We start from the raw sequence: 23956 nt of genomic DNA on the forward strand, positions 1-23956 counted from the left end.
CCTCCAAAACCAGCGCCGGGGGCTGCTGCGATGGGAAATGCCAAAAAGCATCGCGCAAACCCCACGGAGCTGCTGGTGGGGTGTGCAGGATCCTGGGGGGGTTCTGGGGGGCTCTGGAAATTCGGGGAGGGGGTCCTGAGTGTCCGGGGGGGGGGGGGGCTATGCAGATCTGGGAGGGGCTCTGCGTGGCTGGAGGGGCCCTGAGGGGCTGGGGGGACACATCGGGGGGTCCGGGGGGTACTCTGCAGGTCCGGGGGGGGGGGGGGCTGAGTGTCCGGGGGGGGGGCTATGCTGATCTGAGGATCTGGGGGGACACATCTGGGGGTCCGGGGGGTACTCTGCAGGTCCGGGGGGGGGGGGTGGGCTGCGTGTCTGGCTGGGGGCTATGCAGATCTGGGAGGGGCATTGCGTGGCTGGAGGGGCCCTGAGGGTCTGTGAGGACAAATCTGGGGGTCCGGGGAGGAAGGGGGGGCTCTGCAGAACCAGGGAGGGGGGGGGGTCACTACAGATCCGAGGGGGGGGGGGCTCCGACACCCGCAGCACCCCCCGCACGGGGCAGGGTGGAGGGTGGGGGTCCCGCCCGTGACCCACATGGGGGATGGTGATGCTGACACCCCCACCCCCTCCCCAATTCCCGGGGGTCTCCCCCTCCTCACGCCCCCCCCGCACTGCACCACGCACGGGGGGGGGGTGTGGGTGAGGGGGTGTGGGCGGAGCCTCCGCGCTGGCCCCGCCCCCTCCTCCGCAGCCGATGGAATTTTCCACTCGCGGGCGCGGCGCGGGCTCCCGCTGGCCACGCCCCTCCGCGCGCGCGCGCGCCGCCAGGCCCCGCCCACACCCCCCCGCTCCCCCCCCCTCCCCGCGGCGGGGCCAAGATGGCGGCCGCCATGGCGGCGCGGCTCTGCCTGAAGGTGGGACCGGCCGGAGCGGCGTGAGGGGCGCCGGGGAGCGGCTGTGGGGCCGCGGGATCAGCGCTGTGGGCGCTGAGGGCTGAGGGGAAATGAAGGTGCTGGCGGTGCCGGGCTCACTCCGCGCTCTGCCGTTGTTTCTCCTCAGGGTGCCGAGTCGCTGCTGCGCCCCAGGGCCCTGCCCGGTGTGGTTGTGCCGGTGAGGGGCAGGAGGAAATGGCCGCGGGTGCCCGAGTGGGCTCGGGAGCTGAGCGCTGAGGAGAAGGAATGGCGGCTCCGATCCGCGGCTCCGATATTCCCGGACGAGCGCATGGAGCGCACTTTCTTCTTGGCTTGCACGGGTACGGCAAAACGGGTGATGTGAGAGACAAAATCAGGAGGAATTCCTTCCCCAGAGGCTTCCCTGCCTGGTCTCTAAAGCTCTTGGTGCCTTCTTCTCGAATCGTGGAGTTTCAGAGGGGTTTGGGTTGGGAAAGCCCCTCCAGTGCTGCCCCTGCCCGATCCCAGGTGCTCCAAGCCCTGTCCAGGGACATTTCTGGGAAGTGGCACCATGGAATGGTTTGGGTGGCAAGGGACATTAAATCCATCCAGTGCCACCCCCTGCCAAGGGATATTAAATCCATCCAGTGCCACACCAATCCCAAGTGCTCCAAGCCTCATCCAGGACAATTCCAGGGATCCTGGGGCTGCCACAGCCACGCCTGTGCCAGGGTCTGAGCACCCTCACAAGGAGGAATTTCTTCCCGAAATCCCCTCCCGACTCCATTTCTCCACGAGGAAAAATTGGAGCAATGCTACAGGGATCTGGCAAGTGGCATCATGGAATGGTTTGGGTGGCAAGCGACCTTAAATCCCATCCAGTGCCACCCGTGCCATGGCTGGAGAGGAAGGAAAGGAGAATGGAAAGGCCATGCTCCCAAAAAAAGCCACATTCCACCCAAAAATCTCCTTTTCCATTCCGAGCCAGGGCTGGGGAACCCCACAGAACCCCAGATTTGGAGGGAAGGAGCTTTAAATCCCATCCAGGGACACCTCCCACTGTCCCAGGCTGCTCCAACCTGGCCCTGGACACTTCCAGGGATCCAGGGGCAGCCACAGCTTCTCTGGGAATTCCATCCCAGCCCTTCAGGGAGGAATTCCTTCCCAAAATCCCCTCTAAACTTCATTTTGATGCCATTTTGATGCCTTCCCTGGGCTGTGAGTGAGCAGCAGAGAGCAGCACCGGTGGGCCAACTTATCCCAGGAATTCTCTGCTTGAAATTCCCAGGAATTCTCTCTCAGATCAGCAATTCTCCCCTTTCCCCTCTCCATTCCCTGGGTTCTGAGCCTCCTCCTGAGCTGCTTTTCCCACCCCCAGCTGAAATCATGGATCCCTACGTCCCCCCCGAGGGCGATGCCCGCCTGACCTCGCTGTCCAAGGACGGGGTGAAGCAGCAGATGCAGAAGCTGAGGCAAACAGCGGCTTCTCAGCTGGCGTATGTACCCCTCGTTGGCTAATTAGCTTAATTAACCTGCTGCAGCAGCTCTGCTCTGCCTCTCCTGGGGCTGTTCCTGAGGTATTTCTACCTCCAGGTCACCTGGGAACCCCAAATCCCCTCAAAACTCCCATAAACCCATCCAGGAATCCTCTGTGTTCCCCCTTGGGTTCCCTCCAGGGCACCCCAAATCCCCTCCAGGACCCTCCTGTGTCTCTCCAGGTCACTTCTAGGCCACCCAGGACACCCCAAATCTCCTCAAAACTCCTCAGGTTTCCCCCAGATCTCCCCAGGATCCTCCTGTGACCCCCCATTGTGTTACCTCCAGGCCACCTGGGACCCCCAAGATCGCCCAAATCCCCCCAGGACATTCCTCTGGACCCCCAGGTCACCTCCAGGCCACTGAGACCCCCCCAAATCTCCTCAAGACTTCCCCAGGACCCCCCAAATCCCCCTCAGGACCCCCACTTTGACCACCTGATCTTCCCCCAGGTCAACCAGGACACCCCAAATCACCTGAAAACTCCCCCAGACACCCCTGAGTGGCCCCCAGTTACCTCCAGGCCACCCAGGACCCCCCAGATCCCCTCAAAATTCCCCCAAATCCTCCCCCAGGACCTGCCTGTGTCCCCCCAGGTCATCCAGGACCCCCCAAATCCTCCCCTAGGACCCCCCTGTGTCACCCAGGACCCTAAATCCCCCACCAGGACCCCCCTGTGTCCCCCAAGACCTCCCCCCAGGACCCCCCAAACCCCTTCTGTGAGGGGGCTGAGGGATCTCTGGATGATTTTTAGGATTTTAGGTTGTTTCCTCCCTTTTTCCCCCATTTTTGTTGTTGTTCCCCTTCCCCTGGAGTTCCCGCCTCTCTTGTTGGAAACTGCCACACTGTGCACTCCCAATTTTTTAGGATTTTTTGGATTTTGCTGTTTTATGACATGAAGGTTTTGTCTCAGTGGGGGATCTCCAATTCTCAGCTGGTAAAAGCTGGGATTGAATCCTATAGGATCCAAACATCCAGGACAGCTCCAATTCTGTTCTTTCCTTATTTTTTTTCTTTCCCAGCCTGCGGAAGATCAAGGATCACGACCCAGATTTCAGCACCAAAACCTTCCCTGAGAAAGCCCAGGAGATATTTATTGAGGCTCACAATTCCCTGGCAAAGTAAGGCCGTTCCCTGGCCCACGAGGAGCTGGAATTTGTGGGGGAAATGTGGAATTTATGGGGAAAGAGGGAATTTAAGTGAGGAAATTGTGTGGGGGGAAAAGGGGGAATTTGTATGGGGGAAAAAAGTGGAATTTGTGGGGGGAAAGGATGAATTTGTGTGAGGGGGAAAGGGGGAAATTTAGTGGGGGGGAAAAGGGGGAATTTGTGGGGGAAAAAGGGGGAATTTGTGGGGGAGGAAAGGGGGAATTTGTTGGGGGCGGGAAGTGGAATTTGTGTGGGGAAAGAATGAATTTGTGTGGGGAAAGCTGGAACTTGAGTGGGGTAATGGGGAATTTGTGGGGAAATGCAGAAATTTGTGGGGAAATGCAGGAATTTGTAGGAGTAAAAGGGGAATTTGTGGGGAAATGGCAGGAATTTGTGGGAGAAATGGCAGGAATTTGTGGGGAAAGCAGGAATTTTTTGGGGAACCTCTTTCCCTGTGCTGGGGTGACTGGGGCTGTTTCCTTTGCAGCTTTAACAAGCAGAAGCTTCACTCCCTGGTGACCGAGCGCTGCTACCCCGTAAGTGCCTGGAATTTTTGGGATGTCTCACCTGGAAGGGACCCACCCCCAGGGATCATCAATCCAACCCCAGAGGAGGAATTGGTGCCTGGATCACTTCCATGGCATTTCAAACTTTATAAATTTTATCCTCTGCCTCGTTTTTAATGGAATTATTTCCTTTTTTTTTTTTTTTTTAAGGTTTTCTAAACCTGGTGATATCTTATTTATTTTCTGGATTCAGCAAAGAGCTGGGAGGGAAAACCCAAAACTCATCAACAACCAATGAAACGCTTGTGGTGTTCTCTAATTGTTCCCATTAACATCCAAACCGAGTCGGGTTAGAATCCCAGATGCTGAAAATTTTAAATTTTCTGTGCTGAAGAGCGCAGACCCACAAGAAAATACAATATTTGACCAAAATAAAAAAACCTTCCAAAAATGATTAATAACACTAAGATTACAAATGTGTAGTTTGATTAGAAGTAATATCTCTAAGTAAAAAACTTAACATTTTAAAATATAACAATGTATATAAGGCAAAATAGAAGTTTTAGAACAGTAACTAATTATTCTTCACAAGATTAGGTAGTATTTTATAATTGAACAGAAAAATCTGTGTTATGGACTCTGAGTGGTTATTAAGTCAAAAATAAAACTAGAATTAATATAATTAAATATAATTTCTTAGTTAAATAATTTAACCTTAAAAGATTTTGTATAGAAAGAGTTAACTGCTTTGTAACTTATTAGTAAAATGCTGTAAAAATTACAACTTATAATATCAATAAAAATAATAAACACCTAAATCTAAACATAGTAAATACATAAATGTAAACATCAATAAAACCTAAACATCTAAACCTAAATTCCATCTCAAATACCTTCAATCGTAACCTTAACAAGAAAGAAACAAAAAAACAAAACAAACAAACAAACAAAAAAATATAAAAAAAGCCCCACAAGAAGCAACTGAATCGGAGCTGGTTTTCGCTGTCAGGAGTGAAAAAATCATTAATAATTGAATTAATTGCAATGTGATTTCTGCTGGCAGGACATGGTGCGTGGGAACAGGTACAAAACCATCCGGTGGAGGTTTGTGGAGTCCCTGGAGCCCCCCAGGGTGGTGCACGTGCGCTGCGAGGGCCTCCTGAACCGGGGCAACCTCTACGGGCAGGTGACGGTGAGGATGCACAGCCGCCAGGTGAGCCCCGGGCTGGGGCCTTCTCCAGCATGAAAAATACCCATTTTCCCAGCTTTTATTGGAAAGTCACATTTAGGTCATCCAGGAGCCTTCTCCAGGATGAACAATCCCAGTTTTCCCAGCTTTTCTTGGAAAGTCACATTTAGGTCATCCAGGAGCCTTCTCCAGCATGAAAAATCCTCATTTTCCCAGCTTTTATTGGAAAGTCACAGTTGGATCATCCAGGATCCTTCTCCGGGATGAACAATCCCCATTTTCCCAGCCTTTCCTGCAAAGTCACACTTAGGTCATCCAGGAGCCTTCTCCAGCATGAAAAATCCTCATTTTCCCAGCTTTTATTGGAAAGTCACAGTTGGATCATCCAGGATCCTTCTCCGGGATGAACAATCCAAATTTTCCAGCCTTTCCTGGAAGGTCACGGTTGGATCATTCAGGATGAATGATCCCAATTTTCCCAGCTTTTCCTGGAAAGTCACATTCAGGTCATCCAGGATGAACAATCCAAATTTTCCCAGCTTTTCCTCCCTAGGAAAATCCATCCCTCCATCTTCCTTCACCATTCCCAACCTGCTGCCAGAGATCTGAAACTTTTTTTGGGTTGGAGACCCCTTAAATCCCATCCCATGGGCAGGGACACTTCCCACTATCCCAGGTCACTCCAAACCCCATACATCCAGGTTTTTTTTTTGTTGTTTTTTATCTTTTGGCAGATTTTGGCCATCTACGACCGCTTTGGGCGCCTCATGTACGGTGGGGAGGAAATTCCCAAGGATGTTCTGGAATATGTTGTGTTTGAGAGGTACCTGGTGAACCCCTATGGAACGTGGAGGATGCACGGGAAGATCATCCCAGAGTGGGCCCCACCCAAGGATCCCATCATTAAGGTGGGGAAAAAGCTGGGAAATGGGATTGTGACAGGGAAAAATGGGATTGTGAGGGGGGAAAATGGGATTGTGAGGGGGAAAAATGGGATTGTGAGGGGGGAAAATGGGATTGTGAAGGGGGAAAAATGGGATTGTGAAGGGGGGAAAAATGGGATTGTGAAGGGGGGAAAAATGGGATCGTGAAGGGGGAAAAATTTGGATCGTGAAGGGGAAAAATGGGATCATGAAGGGAAAAGGCTGGGAAAATGCAGTTCCCAGAGGGGAAAATGCAGATCCCTGGGGATCATTCTGGACAAAGCAGAGCTGTTTGGAATTTCCATGGAATTGTTCCCTGGAGCACCTGGGAGCTGGAATGGGAGGCTGAGGGCCTGGAATGGCTGAGGGCAGGTGTGGGATAATTTTGGGAATTATTTCCCCCCTGTGCCCGACCTTGAAAAGTGTCCCTGCCTTCCTGTGTTACTAAAAATGGGTGTTGGAGTAGAAGGAGAGGGGAATTCCAGTGTAATTCAAGGCTTCCCATCCCATTCCCTTCTCCTGCCTCCATCTGATCCCATTTTTTTTTCCCCTTTCCAGAACCCTCTGCTCCCCTTTTTTCCTGCTGATTTTTGTCCCTTGCTCTTGCAGACCGTGATGATTCCTGGCCCAGCCCCAGATCCCTCATAGGAGCACGAAGCAGGGAAGTAGAAAGTTCTGGAACGTGGACAGGGACAGCAAACAGGCCAGGAGGGAGGGTTGGGAATGTGTCGGACGTGGCTGTGCCTTCGGGAACGGGCTCCAGCCACTCTAAATTTTGTCCTTCAAATTGAAGGGACAAATCCTTCAAAAGGAGCGAGCCTCACCCTCGCTGGGTTTCCATGAGGATGAGGAGCCTCGGGAGCATCCACAGGCCACCCTCTGTCCTGGAATTCCATGGGAGAGCCCTTGGGATATTTGTCACCTCCATGGGGAGTGTCACAGACCTGCTGCTCAGTCATTAAAACTTCACCAGTGGCTGTTGGCACCGTTTTTTCCCATCTCTTTCTCAAACTCCTATTTTTTAACAGAAACCATGAGAACTTTTAAGTCAAGTTCTGTGGTTGCCGGAGGAGCTGATAATTTGATTTAATTTCAGTTCTGATTCCTGACAAGGGTCTGGGGTTGGTGTTGGTGGCAGAGCTGGTGTTGTCACCGAGGGACTGGCACCATCCTGTAGGCACGGTGACATTTGCTGCTGTCCCTGCTTTTCCTGGGCTGGGAAAACACTTTTTGTTTTTTCCCTCTGTGAGGCTCCTTCTCTGTTCCTGCTCTGCTCAGCCAGTTCTCCTCAATCACAGAGAAAAACCCTCCCTGCTCACCCAAGAACAAACCCTTTTCTCCATCTCGTCCTGCTTTTTAACTCAGCCACTTCCAGAGCGTGGGAGAGTTCAGGGAATTTTTATTTCTTCCTTGAGAGGGATTTTGCAGAGCTGTAAAAAAAAAAAAAAAAAAGGAGCTGTGGCTCCTTTTTGCTTCTCCGTGTTCCATTTTGGGAGGGCAGGAGCTCCTCTTTGTGCCGTGCTGGGAGAGGAGCCAGCAGTGGAATCCCTGCCATGTCCCTTGGGATGTCACAGGGGTGTCACAATCCTAAAAATTGTTTTTATTTGTTTATTATTTTATTGTTTTATTTTATTATTTTAAAATTGTCGCAATCTTTCCCTAAAAAAAAAACCAAAAAAACAAAACCTTTTCCACGGAGCTGAGTGTGGGAGCTCAGATCCCTCCGTGGATCCCAGGGCGGGAGGGGATGGAATTCCTGAACCCAGAAGGAGGAGAGGATTGGGATTGTTCAGGCTGGAAAAGGGGAATTTGGGGTGACCTCATGGAGGATTCCCTGAAGGAACTATGGGGAAAGATGGAGAGAGGGATGAAGGGACAGGGCACGGGGAATGGGTTCCCTCTGCCAGAGGGCAGGGAGAGATGGAATTTTGGGAAGGAATTCCTCCCTGAGGGGCTGGGATGGAATTCCCAGAGAAGCTGAGGCTGCCCCTGGATCCCTGGAAGTGTCCAGGGCCAGGTTGGAGCAGCCTGGGACAGTGGGAGGTGTCCCTGGATGGGATTTAAGGCCCCTTCCCTCCAAATCTGGGGTTCTGTGGGGTTCCCCAGAATGGAAAGGGGATTTTTGGGTGGAATGTGTTTTTTTGGGGAGAATGGCATTTCCTTCCAGCCACTCAACCCCTCCAGCGCTGGATTTCCTCTCCAGCCCCTTCCCTGGGGTATCCCAGCTCGTCCCCACCTCGCTGAGCCCCTCCGAGCACACTCCGTAGAGAATTCCATTTATTTCCTGTATTTACACAAAATTACACGACCAGGAGCTTCAGCCTCACGGCCCCAGAGCCCCCAGCACAGTCCAACTGCGGGGCTGGGCAGGGGGGAGCGGGGTGGATCCGTGGGGGGATGGAATCCATGGATGGAGGGATGGAATCCATGGAGGGAGGGTTGGAATCCATGGATGGATTGATGGAATCCATGGAGAGGTGGAGGGATGGATGGATGGAAGGAATCCATGGATAGATGGAGGGAAGGACAGAGGGATGGATCCATGGTGGAGTGGATGGATGGATTGAATCCATGGAGGTATGGATGGAGGATGGAGGGATGGATGGATGGATGGATGGATGGATGGATGGATGGATGGATGGATGGATGGATGGATGGAAGGAATCCATAGATGGAATCCATGGATGGATGATGGAATCCATGGAGGGATGGATGGATGGATGGAATCCAGGGATGGATGGAAGGAAGGACAGAGTGATGGATTCATGAATGAGTGGATGGATGGATGAATTGATGGAATCCATGGAGGGATGGATGGAATCCAGGGAGGGATGGATGGAGGAATCCATGGATGGATGGAAGGAAGGACAGAGGGATGGATCCATGGATGAGTGGAGGGATCTATGGATGAGTGGAGGGATGGATGGATGGATGGATGGAATCCAGGGATGGATGGATGGAGCCACTGGTGTTGGGATCCACTCACACCCCACCCCCATCCCGGGCTCTGCCCTGCCCAGGGCAGGTCCGGGAGGGATCCGTGCTCTCCTCCTCCCACGGACACACCTCAGAGCTTTTCCTCATGTCCAAACTGGGCTTGGCCGGTGCCGCTGGAGCCTCTGCAGCTTCCCAAGGACAAACCTCGGCCAGGCCGGGGCTGCTGCGCACCCCTGGGTGCCGGATGCCGGGCAGGAGTCGGCACAGGGGCTTGTGCTGGGCTTCCCCGTGGGATGTGCCCCTGGATTTTTCCAGAAGTGTTGGAGACACAGCGCTGGCACCCAGCCGTCCCACCCCTGCAGGGGAAGCTCCTGGGGCTACCTGTGCCTGCACATCTGGCTGGGAGATTTCCTCCTCCAACCCAGTGGGCTCTGCTGCTTCCCAGGGGCAGATTGCAGATCTGCTGCTCTCTGTGCTGTCGGGTTTGCTGGATGGCTCCTTCCCCACTGCCGATTTCGGGGACGGTTCCTCCGTGTCCGGGCTCTCCCAAGGACAGATGGACTCCCGGTCTCTGCTCCCCTTCTCCAGAATTTTAGGGGCGTCTCTTGATGGGAGTTTCTCCTTACTTGGGGCTCTTCCTTTCTCCAGCTCAGGCTCAGCTGCCTCCCAGGGACAGATTTCAGCTTTGTCACTGGATTTCGAGCCCTGAGACTCCCAGGGACAGATTTCAGCTTTGTCACTGGATTTAAGGTCCTGACTCTCCCAGGGACAGATCTCTGCCTTCTCTGAGCTCTGGGATGTCCCTGAAGGAGCTTTGGGCAGTGCTGAGCTCCCAGTTTGGGGTTTGGCAGGGGGCAGCTCTGTGTCCGGGCTCTCCCAGGGACAGATCGATTCCCTCTCTCTGCTGCCCTTCTCCAGAGCTTTGGTTGTTGCTTTTCCTGGAACTCTCTCCTTTCCTGGGGCTGTTCCTTTCTCCAGCTGAGGTACAGCCACCTCCCAGGGACAGATTTCAGCTTTGTCACTGGATTTAGAGCCCTGAGACTCCCAGGGACAGATCGATTCCCTCTCTCTGCTCCCCTTCTCTGGAGCTTTGGTCTCTGCTTTTCCTGGAACTCTCTCCTTACCTGGGGCTGTTCCTTTCTCCAGCTCAGGCTCAGCCGCCTCCCAGGGACAGATTTCAGCTTTGTCACTGGATTTAGAGCCCTGAGACTCCCAGGGACAGATTTCAGATTTGCTGCTGGATCCGACCTCCCAGGGACAGATCTCTGCCTTCTCCGAGCTCTGGGATGTCCCTGAAGGAGCTTTGGGCAGTGCTGAGCTCCCAGTTTGGGGTTTGGCCAGAGGCTGCTGCATGTCTGGGCTCTCCCATGGACAGACGGACTCTCGGTCTCTGTTTCCCTTCTCCAGAATTTTAGAGGCTTCTCTTGATGGGAGTTTCTCCTTTCCTGGGGCTGTTCCTTTCTCCAGCTGAGGTGTTGCCACTTCCCAGGGACAGATTTCAGCTTTGTCACTGGATTTCGAGCCCTGAGACTCCCAGGGACAGATCGATTCCCTCTCTCTGCTGCCCTTCTCCAGAGCTTTGGTTGTTGCTTTTCCTGGGAGTTTCTCCTTACCTGGGGCTGTTCCTTTCTCCAGCTGAGGTGCAGCCACCTCCCAGGGACAGATTTCAGCTTTGTCACTGGATTTAAGGTCCTGACTCTCCCAGGGACAGATCTCTGCCTTCTCCGAGCTCTGGGATGTCCCTGAAGGAGCTTTGGGCAGTGCTGAGCTCCCAGTTTGGGGTTTGGCCAGGGGCAGCTCTGTGTCTGGGCTCTCCCAGGGACAGATCGATTCCCTCTCTCTGCTCCCCTTCTCCAGAGCTTTGGTTGTGTCTTTTTCTGGGAGTTTTTCCTTTCCTGGGGCTGTTCCTTTCTCCACCTGAGATGCAGCTGCCTCCCAGGGACAGATTTCAGCTTTCAGGCTCTCTGAGCTTTGGGATGTCCCTGAAGGAGCTTTGGGCAATTCTGAGCTCCCAGTTTGGGGTTTGGCCAGGGGCTGCTCTGTGTCTGGGCTCTCCCAAGGACAGACAGACTCTCGGTCTTTGCTCCTCTTCTCCAGAACTTTAGAGGCTTCTCTTGATGGGAATTTCTCCTTTCCTGGGGCTGTTCCTTTCTCCAGCTGAGGTTCAACCACCTCCCAGGGACAGACATCAGCTTTGTCACTGGATTTCGAGCCCTGAGACTCCCAGGGACAGATCGATTCCCTCTCTCTGCTCCCCTTCTCCAGAGCTTTGGTCTCTGCTTTTCCTGGGAGTTTCTCCTTACCTGGGGCTGTTCCTTTCTCCACCTGAGGTGTTGCCACTTCCCAGGGACAGATTTCAGCTTTGTCACTGGATATAAGGTCCTGACCCTCCCAAGGACAGATCTCTGCCTTCTCTGAGCTTTGGGATGTCCCTGAAGGAGCTTTGGGCAATTCTGAGCTCCCAGTTTGGGATTTGGCCAGAGGCTGCTCTGTGTCTGGGCTCTCCCATGGACAGACAGACTCTCGGTCTCTGCTCCCCTTCTCCAGAATTTTAGAGGCTTCTCTTGATGGGAGTTTCTCCTTACTTGGGGCTGTTCCTTTCTCCAGCTGAGGTGCAGCCACCTCCCAGGGACAGATTTCAGCTTTGTCACTGGATTTAGAGCCCTGACTCTCCCAGGGACAGATCTCTGCCTTCTCCGAGCTCTGGGATCTCCCTGAAGGGGATTTGGACGGTACTGAACTCCCAGTTTGGGGTTTGGCCAGGTGCTGCTCCATGTCTGGGCTCTCCCAAGGACAGACAGACTCTTGGTCTCTGTTTCCCTTCTCCAGAACTTTAGATGCTTCTTTTCCTGGGAATTTACCCTTTCCTGGGGCTGATCCCTCCTGCAACTGAGGTTCAACCACCTCCCAGGGACAGATTTCAGCTTTGTCACTGGATTTAAGGTCCTGACTCTCCCAAGGACAGATCTCTGCCTTCTCTGAGCTCTGGGGTGTCCCTGAAGGAGCTTTGGGCAGTGCTGAGCTCCCAGGTTGGGGTTTGCTTGGAGGCTGCTCTGTTTCCAGGCTCTCCCAAGGACAGACGGACACTTGGTCTCTGCTGCCCAGGGATCTCTCCGGGCTGGCCAGCGCTGCCTGGCGCGAGATGCGCTTGTCCCCCTTGGTGCCCCCAGCAGGGACCTGCTTTGCCTTTGGCTGCTGGCAGGGAGCTTCAGCCACTTCCCAGGGACAGATCTCGGCTTTACTGCTGGATTCAACCTCCCAGGGACAGATCTCTGCCTTCTCCGAGCTCTGGGATTTCCCTGGAGCTCCTTTGGGCAGTGCTGAGCTCCCAGTTTGGGGTTTGGCCAGGGGCAGCTCTGTGTCTGGGCTCTCCCAGGGACAGACAGACTCTTGGTCTCTGTTTCCCTTCTCCAGAGCTTTGGTTGTGTCTTTTCCTGGGAGTTTCTCCTTACCTGGGGCTGTTCCTTTCTCCAGCTGAGGTGTTGCCACCTCCCAGGGACAGATTTCAGCTTTGTCACTGGATTTCGAGCCCTGAGACTCCCAGGGACAGATTTCAGCTTTGTCACTGGATTTCGAGCCCTGAGACTCCCAGGGACAGATCGATTCCCTCTCTCTGCTGCCCTTCTCCAGAGCTTTGGTTGTTGCTTTTCCTGGGAGTTTCTCCTTACTTGGGGCTCTTCCTTTCTCCAGCTGAGGTGTTGCCACTTCCCAGGGACAGATTTCAGCTTTGTCACTGGATTTAAGGTCCTGACTCTCCCAGGGACAGATCTCTGCCTTCTCCGAGCTCTGGGATCTCCCTGAAGGAGATTTGGGCAGGGATTTGGCTGGGTGCTTCTTTCCTTTCTCTGGTGCTCTGGCTCCCACTTTTCCTTCCCCTTTGGAAGTGCCACGCATGTCCTGCCTCGATCTTTCCTTCCCCGACGGAGCTGCAGCCTCTTCCCAGGGGCAGATCTCTGGTTTTGGGCGCGGCTCGCCCTCCACCTCCCAGGGACAGATGTTGGCATTTTTGCTCTCCGTGGTTCCAGCCCGCTGGGATGAGGCTTTGGGCAGAGCTGGGGGTTTCCCTGCCAGCCCCATCCCAGGCTGCTCCACCCCTCCTCCAGATTTGGGGGATCCCTGCTCTGGCAGAGCCCCTGCTGTGTCCCAGGGGCAGATTTCTGCTCGGACAGTCCCTCCCTGTTCCCGGCTCTCCCACGGGCACACCTCAGCCCTCCTGCCCTCCGCTTCCTCCGGGGCTGCTTTGGGCAGCTCTGGTGGCTTTTCCATGCCCGGAGAGCGCTGAGAATCCCCCTCGCTGCCGCCCATCCCCGGGCAGGTTCCTGCTTTGGGGCTGGACTCTCCCCGCGTTCCCGCAGGACTGAGCTCCCCCTGCGCTCTCCCAGCCCCGCTCCAGCTCGTTCCGGGGACCCTCTCGGAGTCGGGCTGGCCGCTCCGCTCTGCCAGCGCCTTGTCCGGGCTCTCTGGGCTCTCTGCATCCTCCCGGGGAGCGATGGCCTGCTGGCGCAGCAGGGCTCCCCTTGCTGCCGGGGTTCCGAGCGAGCCGGGCGGACCGAGCCCAGCCCGCGGCTCCGGCCCCGCCGCGCCCCGCACGCTGCTCGGGGTGGGCTTCGCAGGCGGCTGCTCCTCCTCCGGGTGGGCCCGGGGCTGGAAGGACCCGCTGGTCCCCTCGAGCTCATCGAGTGTCCCTTCCTCCGCTGTGACCCCAGGAACGTCCTCGTCCCTTTCCCGTGCCCGCGCCACCTCCGGGGGACATTCAGCTCCTTGGTGGCCCGCGCTGGGTGGCTCCAGACGCCCACCAGTGCCCGCGTTCCCTCGGGCAGCGCTGGGCTCCTCTGCCGCTTTGTCCCCATCGCCTGTCCCCGCGGCCAGGCTGTCCCACTGTCCTCCTGTCCCGCTGTCCCCCCAGCCCGCGGCTTCCCCGGGGGTGGCGGCGTTGTTGTTGTGCTGGAGGGCGGGGGCCTCCAGGCTCTGCCCGCTCCCCTCGGGGGTTTTGGCAGCGGGGTTTGGGCTGAGCCCCCCGAAGGACACGGCCGAGGCCTCTGCCAGGCCCGGCTTCTCCCTCCTGCTGCTGCCCCTCTTCCTGAGGCTCCCCTCGCTTCTCCCTTTCAGGATGCTCTTCCCCCTGGAGCGGTTGAGGGCTTTGATGGCGAGTCCCAGGCTGCGGAAACTTCTCCCGGGGGGCGGCTTGGGGCCGGGGCCGGTGGCCGCTGTGTCACCGGGGGTCCCCGACTCTGCTGCCTCGGCCGCTTTTTGTTTCCTACTCAGAATCTCGTCCTGGACCAGCTCCCAGGGACAGACGTGTGCCGAGGTGGCCGTCGGGGTCCCCTTCCCTGCCGGGGGGGACGCGCGCTCGGGGTCGTGTCCTGCTGTCCCCTCCGCCTGTCCCGCCCGTGCCGGGGGTCCCGGCGCTGGCTCCGGGCTGTCCCCGAGCGTCCCCGAGCGCTGCAGGCTCTGGTAGCGGACGGGGGGCGGAGGTGGCGTTTTCCTCACGGTCACCCGCACCGTCCTGGCCGGGCGGGCGCTGTCAGCGCTGACGCTTTTGACGGGCGCGTAGGTGACATGTGGGTGTCCCTTGGCATCGCCCGGCGGCGCCGCGTCCCCTTGCGAGCCCCTCTCGGCTCTGGGGCTCCGGGGGGTGCCGGTGGCGCTGGGGACCCCCGGGGCCGGCGCGGAGAGGTGGCGGCTGCCGTGCCACCGGTAACGGGCGGCCAGCAGCGCCGCCTCCCGCGCCCCGGTGACAACGCTGTGGGACTTCTGCAAAGGCGGGGGGCGGCCCGGGGGTCGCTGCCAGTGCCCCGCCAGGTTTTGGGCGCTGGCCGATTTGCACAGGAGCGGGGCGGCGTCCAGCGAGTCGCTGTCGGATTGCTCCGAGTCCATCACGGCCGCCGGCGGAGGCTCCTCGGGCGGGCTGGGGGTGGGCGACCCTCGGCGGGGCTCCCGCGGGGGTCCCTCGGAGCTGCGGGACTTGCGCAGGGATGAGGAGCGGCGCCGGGAACTTTGCTCCCGCATCCTCAGGCCGGTCCCGGAGGCATCCCCGAGCCGCTTGGCCGAGGAGCTGCGGCGGGCCGGGGTCCCCGGCCGGTCCCCGGTGCTGTTCTCGGTCCCGCCGCGGCGCAGGATGGAGCGGGCGAGGCTGCGGCGGGAGCGGCGCTCCTTGGCCAGGTGCGGGTTGTTGGTCTCCATCCGCCACGCCTTGTGCACCTCCAGCTGTCGGTAAAGCTTCTTCAGCTCCTCCTGCGCCGCGGGCGGAGCGGGGAACGCGGCAGAGAGAAAAGGGAGAGAGCAGAGCGCCTACAGCGGGGGCTGCGGCCGGGACCGCCCCGCCGAGCCCCGCGGTGTCCCCGTGTCCCCAAAGCCCCCCGCGCTGCCCAGAGGACGCAGCGGGTTTGCCCACCCGGGTGGGGTCACCCTGCACCCCTTATTCCCCTCCCTCTGCTTTGCATCAGGAAAAGATTGCGAAAGGCACCTCTTACTCTGCACAGCTAGCGTCAAAAGAAGGTCCTGAGTGTGCCACCCACCCGAATGTCATCGGGGTCGAGACTGTGCTCGCTCCAGGCGGACGCGATGCTGCTGTTCATGCAGGAGCCCGAGCGCCGCATGTCCAGCTCGTCCTCGTACACCTCGGCCGTGATCTCCTCCCGCAGCGGCGAGCCCGAGGGCAGGAACTGCGCGGGACAGCGGGAGTCACCCTGGGGTCCCCTCCCAGCTCCCCCAGTCTCCGGGATCAGTGTGAGTGATGGAATCGGATCTTCGGAGAAAAGGGGGTTTGGGTGCTTGGGACCCCCACAATGGGAAGGGTTTGGGTGCTCTGGATCTCCACAGAAAAGGGGGTTTGGGTGCTCGGGATCTCCAGAGAAAAGGGGCTTTGGGTGCTTGGGATTGGAACTGTGGGGGCTGGAAAAGCTCTCCAGGGTCAGCGTGTCCAGCTGTTCCCCCAGTGCTGACAAAGCCACATCCACAGGTTCTCGAGCGCTTCCAGGGGTGGGGACTCCGCTTGTTCCAATGCCTGACCACCCTCTCCATGAGGAATTGCCCCAGTGTCCAACCCAAACCTTCCCTGGCAAACCCTGAGGCTGTTCCCTCTGCTCCTGTCCCCATTTCCTGGGAGCAAAGCCTGACCCTGCCCAGGTCCTGTCAGGGACCTGTGGAGAGCCAGAAGGTCCCTCTGAGCTTCCTCTTCTCCTGACTGAGCCCCGCAGCTCCCTGAGGCTCTCCCGGTGCTCCAGCCCCTTCCCCAGCTCCGTTCCTTCCCTAGGATACCTTGGGAATGAAGAGCAGGGCCAGGGTGATGGTGATGGTGCCGTGGGTGTGAGCGAAGAAGAGCAGCAGAGTCCAGTCCGGGTGCAGCGAGGGGACGATCAGGAACCTGGAAGGGACCAGGAGGGCAGTGCCAGCTCCCACCTCCAGACCCCACAACCCCCTCTGCCTGGCCACCCAAACCCTTCCCATTGTGGGGGTCCAGAGCACCCAAAGCCCCTTTTCTCTGCAGATCCAGAGCACTCAATCCCTTTTCTCTGGAGATCCTGGGAACCCAAACCCTTCCCATGCTGAGGATCCTGATCACCCAAAACCGCTTTTATCCGCAGATCCCGAGCACCCAAACCCTTCCCATTGTGGGGGTCCAGAGCACCCAAAGCCCCTTTTCTCCACAGATCCAGAGCACCCAAACCCTTTTCTCTGGAGATCCAGAGCACCCAAACCCTTCCTATGCTGAGGATCCTGATCACCCCCTTTTCTCCAAAGCCCTTTTTCTCTGGAGATCCAGAGCATTAAAATTCTTCTCAGTCTGAGGGATCCAGAGCACCCAAACCCTTCCCACTGTGGGTGTCCTGAGCACCCAAATCCCCTTTCCTCTGCAGATCCCGAGCACCCAAAGCCCCTTTTCTCCGTAGATCCAGAGCACCCAAACCCTTCCCACTGTGGGGATCCTGAGCAACCAAACCTCCTTTTCTCTGGAGATCCCGAGCACCCAAATCCCCTTTCCTCTGCAGATCCAGAGCACCCAAAGCCCCTTTTCCCTTTTCTCCGCAGATCCTGAGCACCCAAACCCTTCCCACTGTGGGGATCCAGAGCACCCAAATCCCCTTTTCTCCACAGATCCAGAGCACCCAAATCCCTTTTCTCCGCCGATCCTGAGCACCCAAACCCTTCCCACCCCTGAGCACCCCCGGGGGTGGCAGCCGTGGCGCCCGGCCCTACCTGAGCAGGTGGAAGGTGGCAGAGAGCAGGAGCTCGTTGTGCAGGGCGATGCCCAGGTAGCGGGGCTCATGGAAGGCCGAGGGCACGGCGCGCGTGGCGTGGCACAGGAAGCTGCCCCACAGCAGGAACAGCATCTCGGCTGTGGGGCAGAGCAGGACGCACCCTGAGCGGCCACACCCCACCCCTGGGCAGCTTTTGGGGTGCTGCCCACCCCCCTCACCCCGGCTTAGAGCCGAGTTTGGAGCATCCCCCGGCGTGGCCTTGCTGAAGTTTGGGACTCAGCACCGGGGGGTGCTCAGAGGAGAGGGTGGGGGGCAGCTGGGGGACCCCAACCCTCCTTGAAACCTTGAAACCTTTAATCCTCCTTCAGGTGGATTCAAGGGACAAGGGAATGAAAGCCCCAAATTGTGGGATGGGGTCCGGGGGCCGTGGGGACCCCCAGGCCGCGCCGGGGGCCGTCTCACCGATGACCATCATGTAGTCCCAGCAGTCGTGGCCGCAGCGGGAGAAGCGGAGGCCGCGGGCGGTCTGGGCGGGGATGACCAGCGGGATGTTCCTGCGGGCGTTCTGCAGCGCGCCCGCGGTCCAGGCCGCCAGGAACCAGAGCAGGGGCAGCAGGATGGGCACCAGCAGCCGCAGCGCGGGCCCGCCGGGCACGGGGAGAGCGCGCCGCGCCGTGCGGGACAGGAACACCTCCAGCACCCTGCCCGGGGCGCGGGGTGAGAGCCCGACCGTCTGCTGGGACCCCTGCCCATCCCAATGGGACCCCTGCCCATCCCAGGGACAGCCAGCCCATCCCAGTGACAGCCAGCCCATCCCAATGGGACCCCTGCCCATCCCAGGGACAGACAGCCCTCCCACTGAGACCCCCACCCATCCCAATGGGACCCCTGCCCATCCCACTGAGACCCCATCCATCCCAGTGAGACCCCAACCCCTCCCAGTGAGACCCAGCCCTTCCCACTGGGACCCAGCCTGTCCCAGTGAGACCCCCAATCCATCCCAGTGAGACCCCAAATCCATCCCAGTGGGACCCAAACTCATCCCATTTTGGGAGTCCCACGCTCTCCCCACTTTGGGGGTCCTAAGAACCCAAACCCTTCCCACAGTGCCCTGTGGGGGTCCTGAGACCCAAACCCTTCCCATTTTGGGGATCCTGAGACCCAAACCCTTCCCATTTTGGGGATCCTGAGACCCAAACTCTTCCCACTGTGGGGATCCTGAGCCCCAAACCCTTCCCGCTGTGGGGTCCCCAGCCCCCAGCCCCCCGTCCCAGCCACCTGTAGAGCTTGAGGGTGATGGTGCCGTAGACGATGGCGAAGCCGAGCATCCGCACCCAGCGCAGGACGATGCAGCGGAAGACGCTGGGCTTGAAGTACAGGATGAACACCTGGAGCAGCAGGAGAGAGGAACTGGGGCTGGATCCCACCTGCTTCCCTGGGCCACCCTCCCCCGTGACCCTGCAGGAGGGGACAGGGGATTTGGGCAGGGATTAAATCCTGCAGCCAGCGGGAGAAAAGGGATTTGGTTTTCTGAGAAGGTTTATACCGCAGCCCCCAGGGACCGTGCCAGCAAAAATTAACAATTAGGTGGAGCCGTGCCCAAAAGCCCATCCTGGAGCTTTGCAGCCCTGGGGACAGCTGGACACTCACAGGGAAGTAGAGGAGGAGGGACCCGAAGAGGATGGTCTCCAGCAGGATGATTCCTGATGTCCGGATCCTCTGCAGGGATGGAGGCGTGAGGGGGCAGCCTCAGAGGGGACAGGGCCAGGGCAGGGGGATCCCTGACCCCGCAGGGTTTGGGGTGACAGCGGAGCTCGGGGGACACGGGGACAGCTTGCCTTGCTCCGTCGGAAGTGGTAGGACACGAGCATGCTGAGGAAGATGGCCAGCATGCAGCAGGCCTGGCACGACAGCAGCGCCGCCCGCAGCACCCGGTCCTCCTGCGCCAGGCAGGGCGCGTCGTCCTCGCAGCTGGCACAGCCCGGCGGGCACGGCCGGCACCCCAGCCGGGACCCCCCGTCTGTCCCTGCCACACCTGGGGACAGAGCCACGGACAGGTGGGGTCAGCACGTCCTGGCTGGAACCCCCACATCGTGATTGGGATCCCCAAATCCCGGCTGGGATCCCCACACCACGGCTGGAACCCCCAAATCCCGGCTGGAACCCCCACATCCTGTCTGGAACCCCCACATCCCGGCTGGGACCCCCAAATCCCGGCTGGAACCCCCACACCCCGGCTGGGATCCCCAAATCCTGGCTGGGATCCCCAAATCCCGGCTGGAACCCCCACATCCCGGCTGGAACCCCCAAATCCCGGCTGGGATCCCCAAATCCTGGCTGGGATCCCCACACCCCGACTGGAACCCCCAAATCCCGGCTGGGACCCCCACACCCCGGCTGGAACCCCCACATCCCGGCTGGAACCCCCACATCCCGGCTGGAACCCCTACATCCCAGCTGAAACCCCTACATCCCAGCTGGGATCCCCAAATCCTGGCTGGGATCCCCACATCCCGGCTGGAATCCCCACATCCCAGGGCCTGGTGGCACCCCCCAGACCAGGGCACGTGTTCTGTGTCCCCAAAGCCCCCCAGCCCTGGTCCCCGCTGCTGTATCCGAGTGCCACCACAGGGTCCCCGGGGCCTGGTGGCACTCACCCGCCCGGGCACCGCTGCCCGCCCCGCTGGCCCTGTAAAAGCCCGGCTTGCACCTGCACAGGTACCTCCCGAGGACAAATCCGCGGCTCTCCTGGGGGACACACTGAAAGGGACAGCCTGAGACACGTCCCCCACCCCCCGTGTCCCCTCTGTCCCCAAATCCCTCCCCCCAGGGGCTCCAGCAGCCCCCAGCTCACGGATACCTGACCCCCCCCCGCCATCCTCCCCCACAGCCGCGAGGAATCAGTGGTTAAACATTTCAGAATTAAAACCCAAAGCTTGGCCCCAAATCCCTCCCTAAAACCTAAATGGACACCTAATGCAGCGAGCGCCCTAATCCTGCCCGGCCGTGACGGCAGCCCCGGCCCGGCCCCGCTCCCTAATCCCCCCGGCCGCATCCCGCCCCGCGGGCACTGCTGTTTCCCGGAGGGATGCCCGGCCTCTGGAAGGCACCGCTGGCAGGGCACAGAGCAGGCGACAGCTTGGGGACAGCTCTGGTGGGACCCCAAAGCTGGGGGGCTGCGGGGTTCGCCCTGCCTGGGGGTGCTGCTGGTTGTGCCGAGCCCCGAAACGCTCGGGCACCGCTGTGTCACCGGGGTGGGCACCGCTGTGTCACCGGGGTGGGCACCGCTGTGTCCCCGGGGTGGGCACCGCTGTGTCCCCGGGGTGGGCACCGCTGGAGGGGCCGGGTGATGCTGCCAGGCCCCGATCTCATCGTGCCCACCGTGCCCGCCGTGCCCCCCGTGCCCACCGTGCCCACCGGGTCACACGGCGGGGCTGGAGGTGGGGAGGGAAGATTTGCACGATAAATCTCCGGGCGCGGTGCGGGAGCAGCTGAGCCGAGCAGATGGATCCGCCCGGGAGGGAGAGGATAAAGCTCAGCCCGGAGGGAGGGACGCGGGCCCGGGGCTACGGGGGTGGTTGTGGGTGCGGGGTGCCCCGGTCCTGGCAGGGGATGGGATGGAGTGTGGGGTACCCCGGTCCTGGCAGGGAATGGGATGGAGTGTGGAGTACCCCGGTCCTGGCAGGGGATGGAGTGTGGGGTACCCCGGTCCTGACAGGGAATGGGATGGAGTGTGGGGTACTCCGGTCCTGGCAGGGGAGAGGACGCGGTGCGGGGTGCCCAGGTCCTGGCAGGGGAAGGGACGCGGTGCGGGGTGCCAGGGCCGGTACCTGGGTGCTGTTGAGGTCACAGCGATGCGTGCCCGAGAACCAGCCCGGCCCGCTGGAGCACTGGTCGATGGCCACGTCCCGCAGCTCCACGTCCACCCGCACGACCCCCCTGTCACCAGGGACGGGGTCAGCCCGGCCCGGGGGGCGGCGTGGGGCGTCCCTGTGCCCACCCCGTGCCACCCACCCGGAGTGGCCGAGCCCCAGCGCTCCATCCAGCCGCGGTGGGGCTGGGGCACGGCCCGGGGGGACAGTGACAGCGGTAGCGATGTCCCCAGCGCCCCGGACAGGGCTGCTGTCCCTCGGAGCCGTGGCTGGGGCGGCCGGAGCTGGGCCAGGGGCAGAGGCAGCAGCTCCTGGCTGGGAATTCCGCCCCTCCGGAGGGATTTTCATGCAAAAGATGGGGAAATTGGGGCCGCTGGGGTGGCCCCCAGGTGCCCCGCGGGACCAACGCTCTTCCCTGGGCTCTCCAAAGGGGACACGGATGTCCCCTTGGAAATGGGACCGTGTCCCGGCTCTGGGGCTGATCCCAGCTGACCCTTCCCTCCCCACCGCCTCCCTCTGCGGCTCCTCGCACGGTGGGGCGCAGTAGGGACCCCCCAATCGCGGGAGGGGTCCCGACCCGGCTCACCCACCCCCAGCGCAGCAGTGACAGGGGGTGGCAGCGCAAGGTGGGGCAGCACAGGGGACAGCGGGAGGGGACGTGTAAAAACACCCGCGCACCCGCAGGCACCCACAGAGGGACACGGGCTGGGTGACACATCCAGCTGCACCCCAGCACACACACGGGGCACCCCCACACCCCTTTTTACACCCCCCAAACCCCTCGGGGCTCCACTTACTTGAACTCGGGGCTGAGGTCGGGCTTGAGCCCGTAGAAGGCGGAGGAGAGCGTGACGGCCCAGGTGGGCACGAAGCGACCCTCGCGGCACTCCAGGAAGGGCGGCGACCACCGCACGTGGCCCGGGTCCCCCAGGTAGCTGTCCCCCCGCTGCCACTTGGGGGTCTCCAGGCTGCGCAGGTCGTTGCTGAGCAGCCGCTTGCGGAGCGCCGGGAGCCGCTGCGCCTTCAGGCCGGTGAACCACTCGTGGTCCCAGCTGAGGTTGCCCAGGCTGGGAGCGGCGTTGGACACGTCCTGCAGCAGGATCTGCCCGTCCCCCTTGGTGGCCTGCAGCATCAGCCGCGGCTTGGGCGCCAGCGGGTGGGCGTCGAGGGCCAGCACAGCCCTGCGCACCCAAGGGTGCCCCTCGGCCAGGCTGCGGACCAGCGCCTGGTACCACTCCACGTCCTCGGCCACGCTGGCCTCGCGGATGTCGTTGGTCTGGAAGAGCATGTTGAGGAAATTGGCGGCGTGCGCCAGAGCCTCGGGGGCGGCTCGCAGGGCCGCCCGCAGCCCCGGGGGTGGCCCGGGCCCGGGGGCACCGGCGGCGACAGCCCCGCTGCAGTTGGCCCGGGCCAGGCGCTCGGCATCGCCCGTGCGCAGGAACGCCAGCGCTGCCGCCGAGCCCTCGCTGTCCCCCGCCGCTCCCGGCTCCGCCGTGGGCGCCCACGGGGATGAGGGGGCCGGCGACCACCCCGCCGGCCGCGGGGGTCTCTCCTGCGGGCGCTGCCCCGCCGCCAGCACGGCGACCTGCAGCAGCACCGCGCGGAAGCCCCAGAGCGGCGCCCCCCGGCACGGCCCCATGGCTGGGGGGCTCAGCGGAGCCCCCCGGTCCCCGCCGGCTCCCCCGGCCGGCTCGGGGGGCGCATGGCGGGCAGCGACCCCGAGCTGCCCGGAGCCGGCCCCGCGCTCTGCCGCCCGTTCTCCTCCCTCGGCGATGCCGGAGCAGACGTCACCGGCTCCAAACCGTGTTCAGCGGCTGGCGCCGCCCGGAGCCCCCCCGTGCCCGCCCCCGCGCTCCCGTTCGGGCAGCAGCGATGCCCGGAGCCCCCCGGTGTGAGCCCCGAGGGGACCCCGCGCCCCGGCCCCTCGGTCCGGCCGGGAAGCCATGGCAACGGCAACCGGAATTTTCCTTCCCCGCGGCCCCTCGGCAGCCGGGGGGAACGGGGCTCCCGCGGGGTCGCGTCCGCTGCCCCCCAGGCCATGGGGTGGGAGTGGGGGGTGGCCTCACCCACGCGGGGTGTCCCCACGGGGCTGGGGGTGCTGGGTGAGGGCACCCCCCAAGTGGGATGTCCCGGGCAGCACACCCGGGGTGCAGAGGGGAAACTGAGGCAGGGGAGGGTGCCTCAGTTTCCTTGCTCCAGCCTCAAGAAACGATGACCTTCCCCAGCCCCAGCCCGTGGGGAGAGCCGGTCCCCGTCCCCTCTGCTCCGGTTGGGACGCACCGCCCGCCAGAACCGGGCAAGAGCCGCGCAGCGTGCCCGTGCCTCAGTTTCCCCCACCGCATTCGCCGGTCCCGGAGCGGGGGATGAGTCCCACGGGTCACGGCCGGAGCTGCGTGTCCGGGAGCCCTTCCCCACCCCCCGGCCCCACCATCCGTGCCCCGCCTGTCCCCGTGGGTGCCGGGACCACGGTGGTGCCGGGGTTCGGAACCGGTCCCGCCCGTGGGTACTGCGGACCCGCAGCGGCTCCCGGGGCTCGGAGCGGGTCCCGCCCGCGGATGCCGGAGCCACCCTCGGTGCCGGTGCCGCCGGTGGGTGCGGGGCTCGGAGCGGCTCCCGGTGTCCCCGCGGCCCCTCCACGTGCGGCCGGGGGGCTCGGGGGCGCGGCCTCCACACCGGGGAGGGACCAGAACCACCGGGAGAGGCGGGACCGGCACCGGGGGGGCGCGGCCAGCGGCGGAAGCGCGGGGGCGGAGCGGC

At 60.8% G+C, this 23956-nt stretch overlaps 2 protein-coding genes across 2 annotated transcripts; one reads left to right on the forward strand and one right to left on the reverse strand.

Moving 5' to 3' along the window:
* Positions 1 to 764: 764 nt before the first annotated feature.
* On the forward strand, positions 765 to 7164 carry MRPL45 (mitochondrial ribosomal protein L45). The gene is made up of 8 exons (XM_030256188.4): positions 765 to 911; positions 1057 to 1249; positions 2266 to 2383; positions 3446 to 3544; positions 4059 to 4107; positions 5141 to 5290; positions 6001 to 6174; positions 6799 to 7164. The coding sequence occupies exons 1-8, from the start codon at positions 876 to 878 to the stop codon at positions 6835 to 6837; spliced, it is 858 nt and encodes a 285-aa protein (XP_030112048.4). The 5' UTR covers positions 765 to 875; the 3' UTR covers positions 6838 to 7164.
* A 1284-nt stretch (positions 7165 to 8448) lies between these two features.
* On the reverse strand, positions 8449 to 23886 carry GPR179 (G protein-coupled receptor 179). Its single transcript, XM_072919018.1, has 11 exons — positions 21997 to 23886; positions 21158 to 21266; positions 19985 to 20087; positions 19166 to 19362; positions 18978 to 19046; positions 18606 to 18715; positions 17790 to 18028; positions 17326 to 17464; positions 16387 to 16492; positions 15645 to 15791; positions 8449 to 15360 (listed from the first exon to the last, which is right to left on the reverse strand). The coding sequence occupies exons 1-11, from the start codon at positions 22836 to 22838 to the stop codon at positions 9172 to 9174; spliced, it is 8250 nt and encodes a 2749-aa protein (XP_072775119.1). The 5' UTR covers positions 22839 to 23886; the 3' UTR covers positions 8449 to 9171.
* Between the last annotated feature and the right edge of the window lie 70 nt (positions 23887 to 23956).

Source organism: Taeniopygia guttata, chromosome 27, assembly GCF_048771995.1.
Source record: "Taeniopygia guttata chromosome 27, bTaeGut7.mat, whole genome shotgun sequence".
Taxonomy (NCBI): Eukaryota; Metazoa; Chordata; class Aves; order Passeriformes; family Estrildidae; genus Taeniopygia; species Taeniopygia guttata.

Coding starts and splice junctions, on each gene's coding strand:
- GPR179 (XM_072919018.1), bottom strand. CDS start 22,838: ATGGGGCCGTGCCGGGGGGCGCCGCTCTGGGGCTTCCGCGCGGTGCTG. Junction 19,363..19,984: donor GGGCAGCGGTGCCCGGGCGG/GTGAGTGCCACC, acceptor CTCTGTCCCCAG/GTGTGGCAGGGACAGACGGG. Junction 15,361..15,644: donor TCGACCCCGATGACATTCGG/GTGGGTGGCACA, acceptor CCCGCGGCGCAG/GAGGAGCTGAAGAAGCTTTA.
- MRPL45 (XM_030256188.4), top strand. CDS start 876: ATGGCGGCCGCCATGGCGGCGCGGCTCTGCCTGAAG. Junction 4,108..5,140: donor TGACCGAGCGCTGCTACCCC/GTAAGTGCCTGG, acceptor TTCTGCTGGCAG/GACATGGTGCGTGGGAACAG. Junction 5,291..6,000: donor TGAGGATGCACAGCCGCCAG/GTGAGCCCCGGG, acceptor ATCTTTTGGCAG/ATTTTGGCCATCTACGACCG.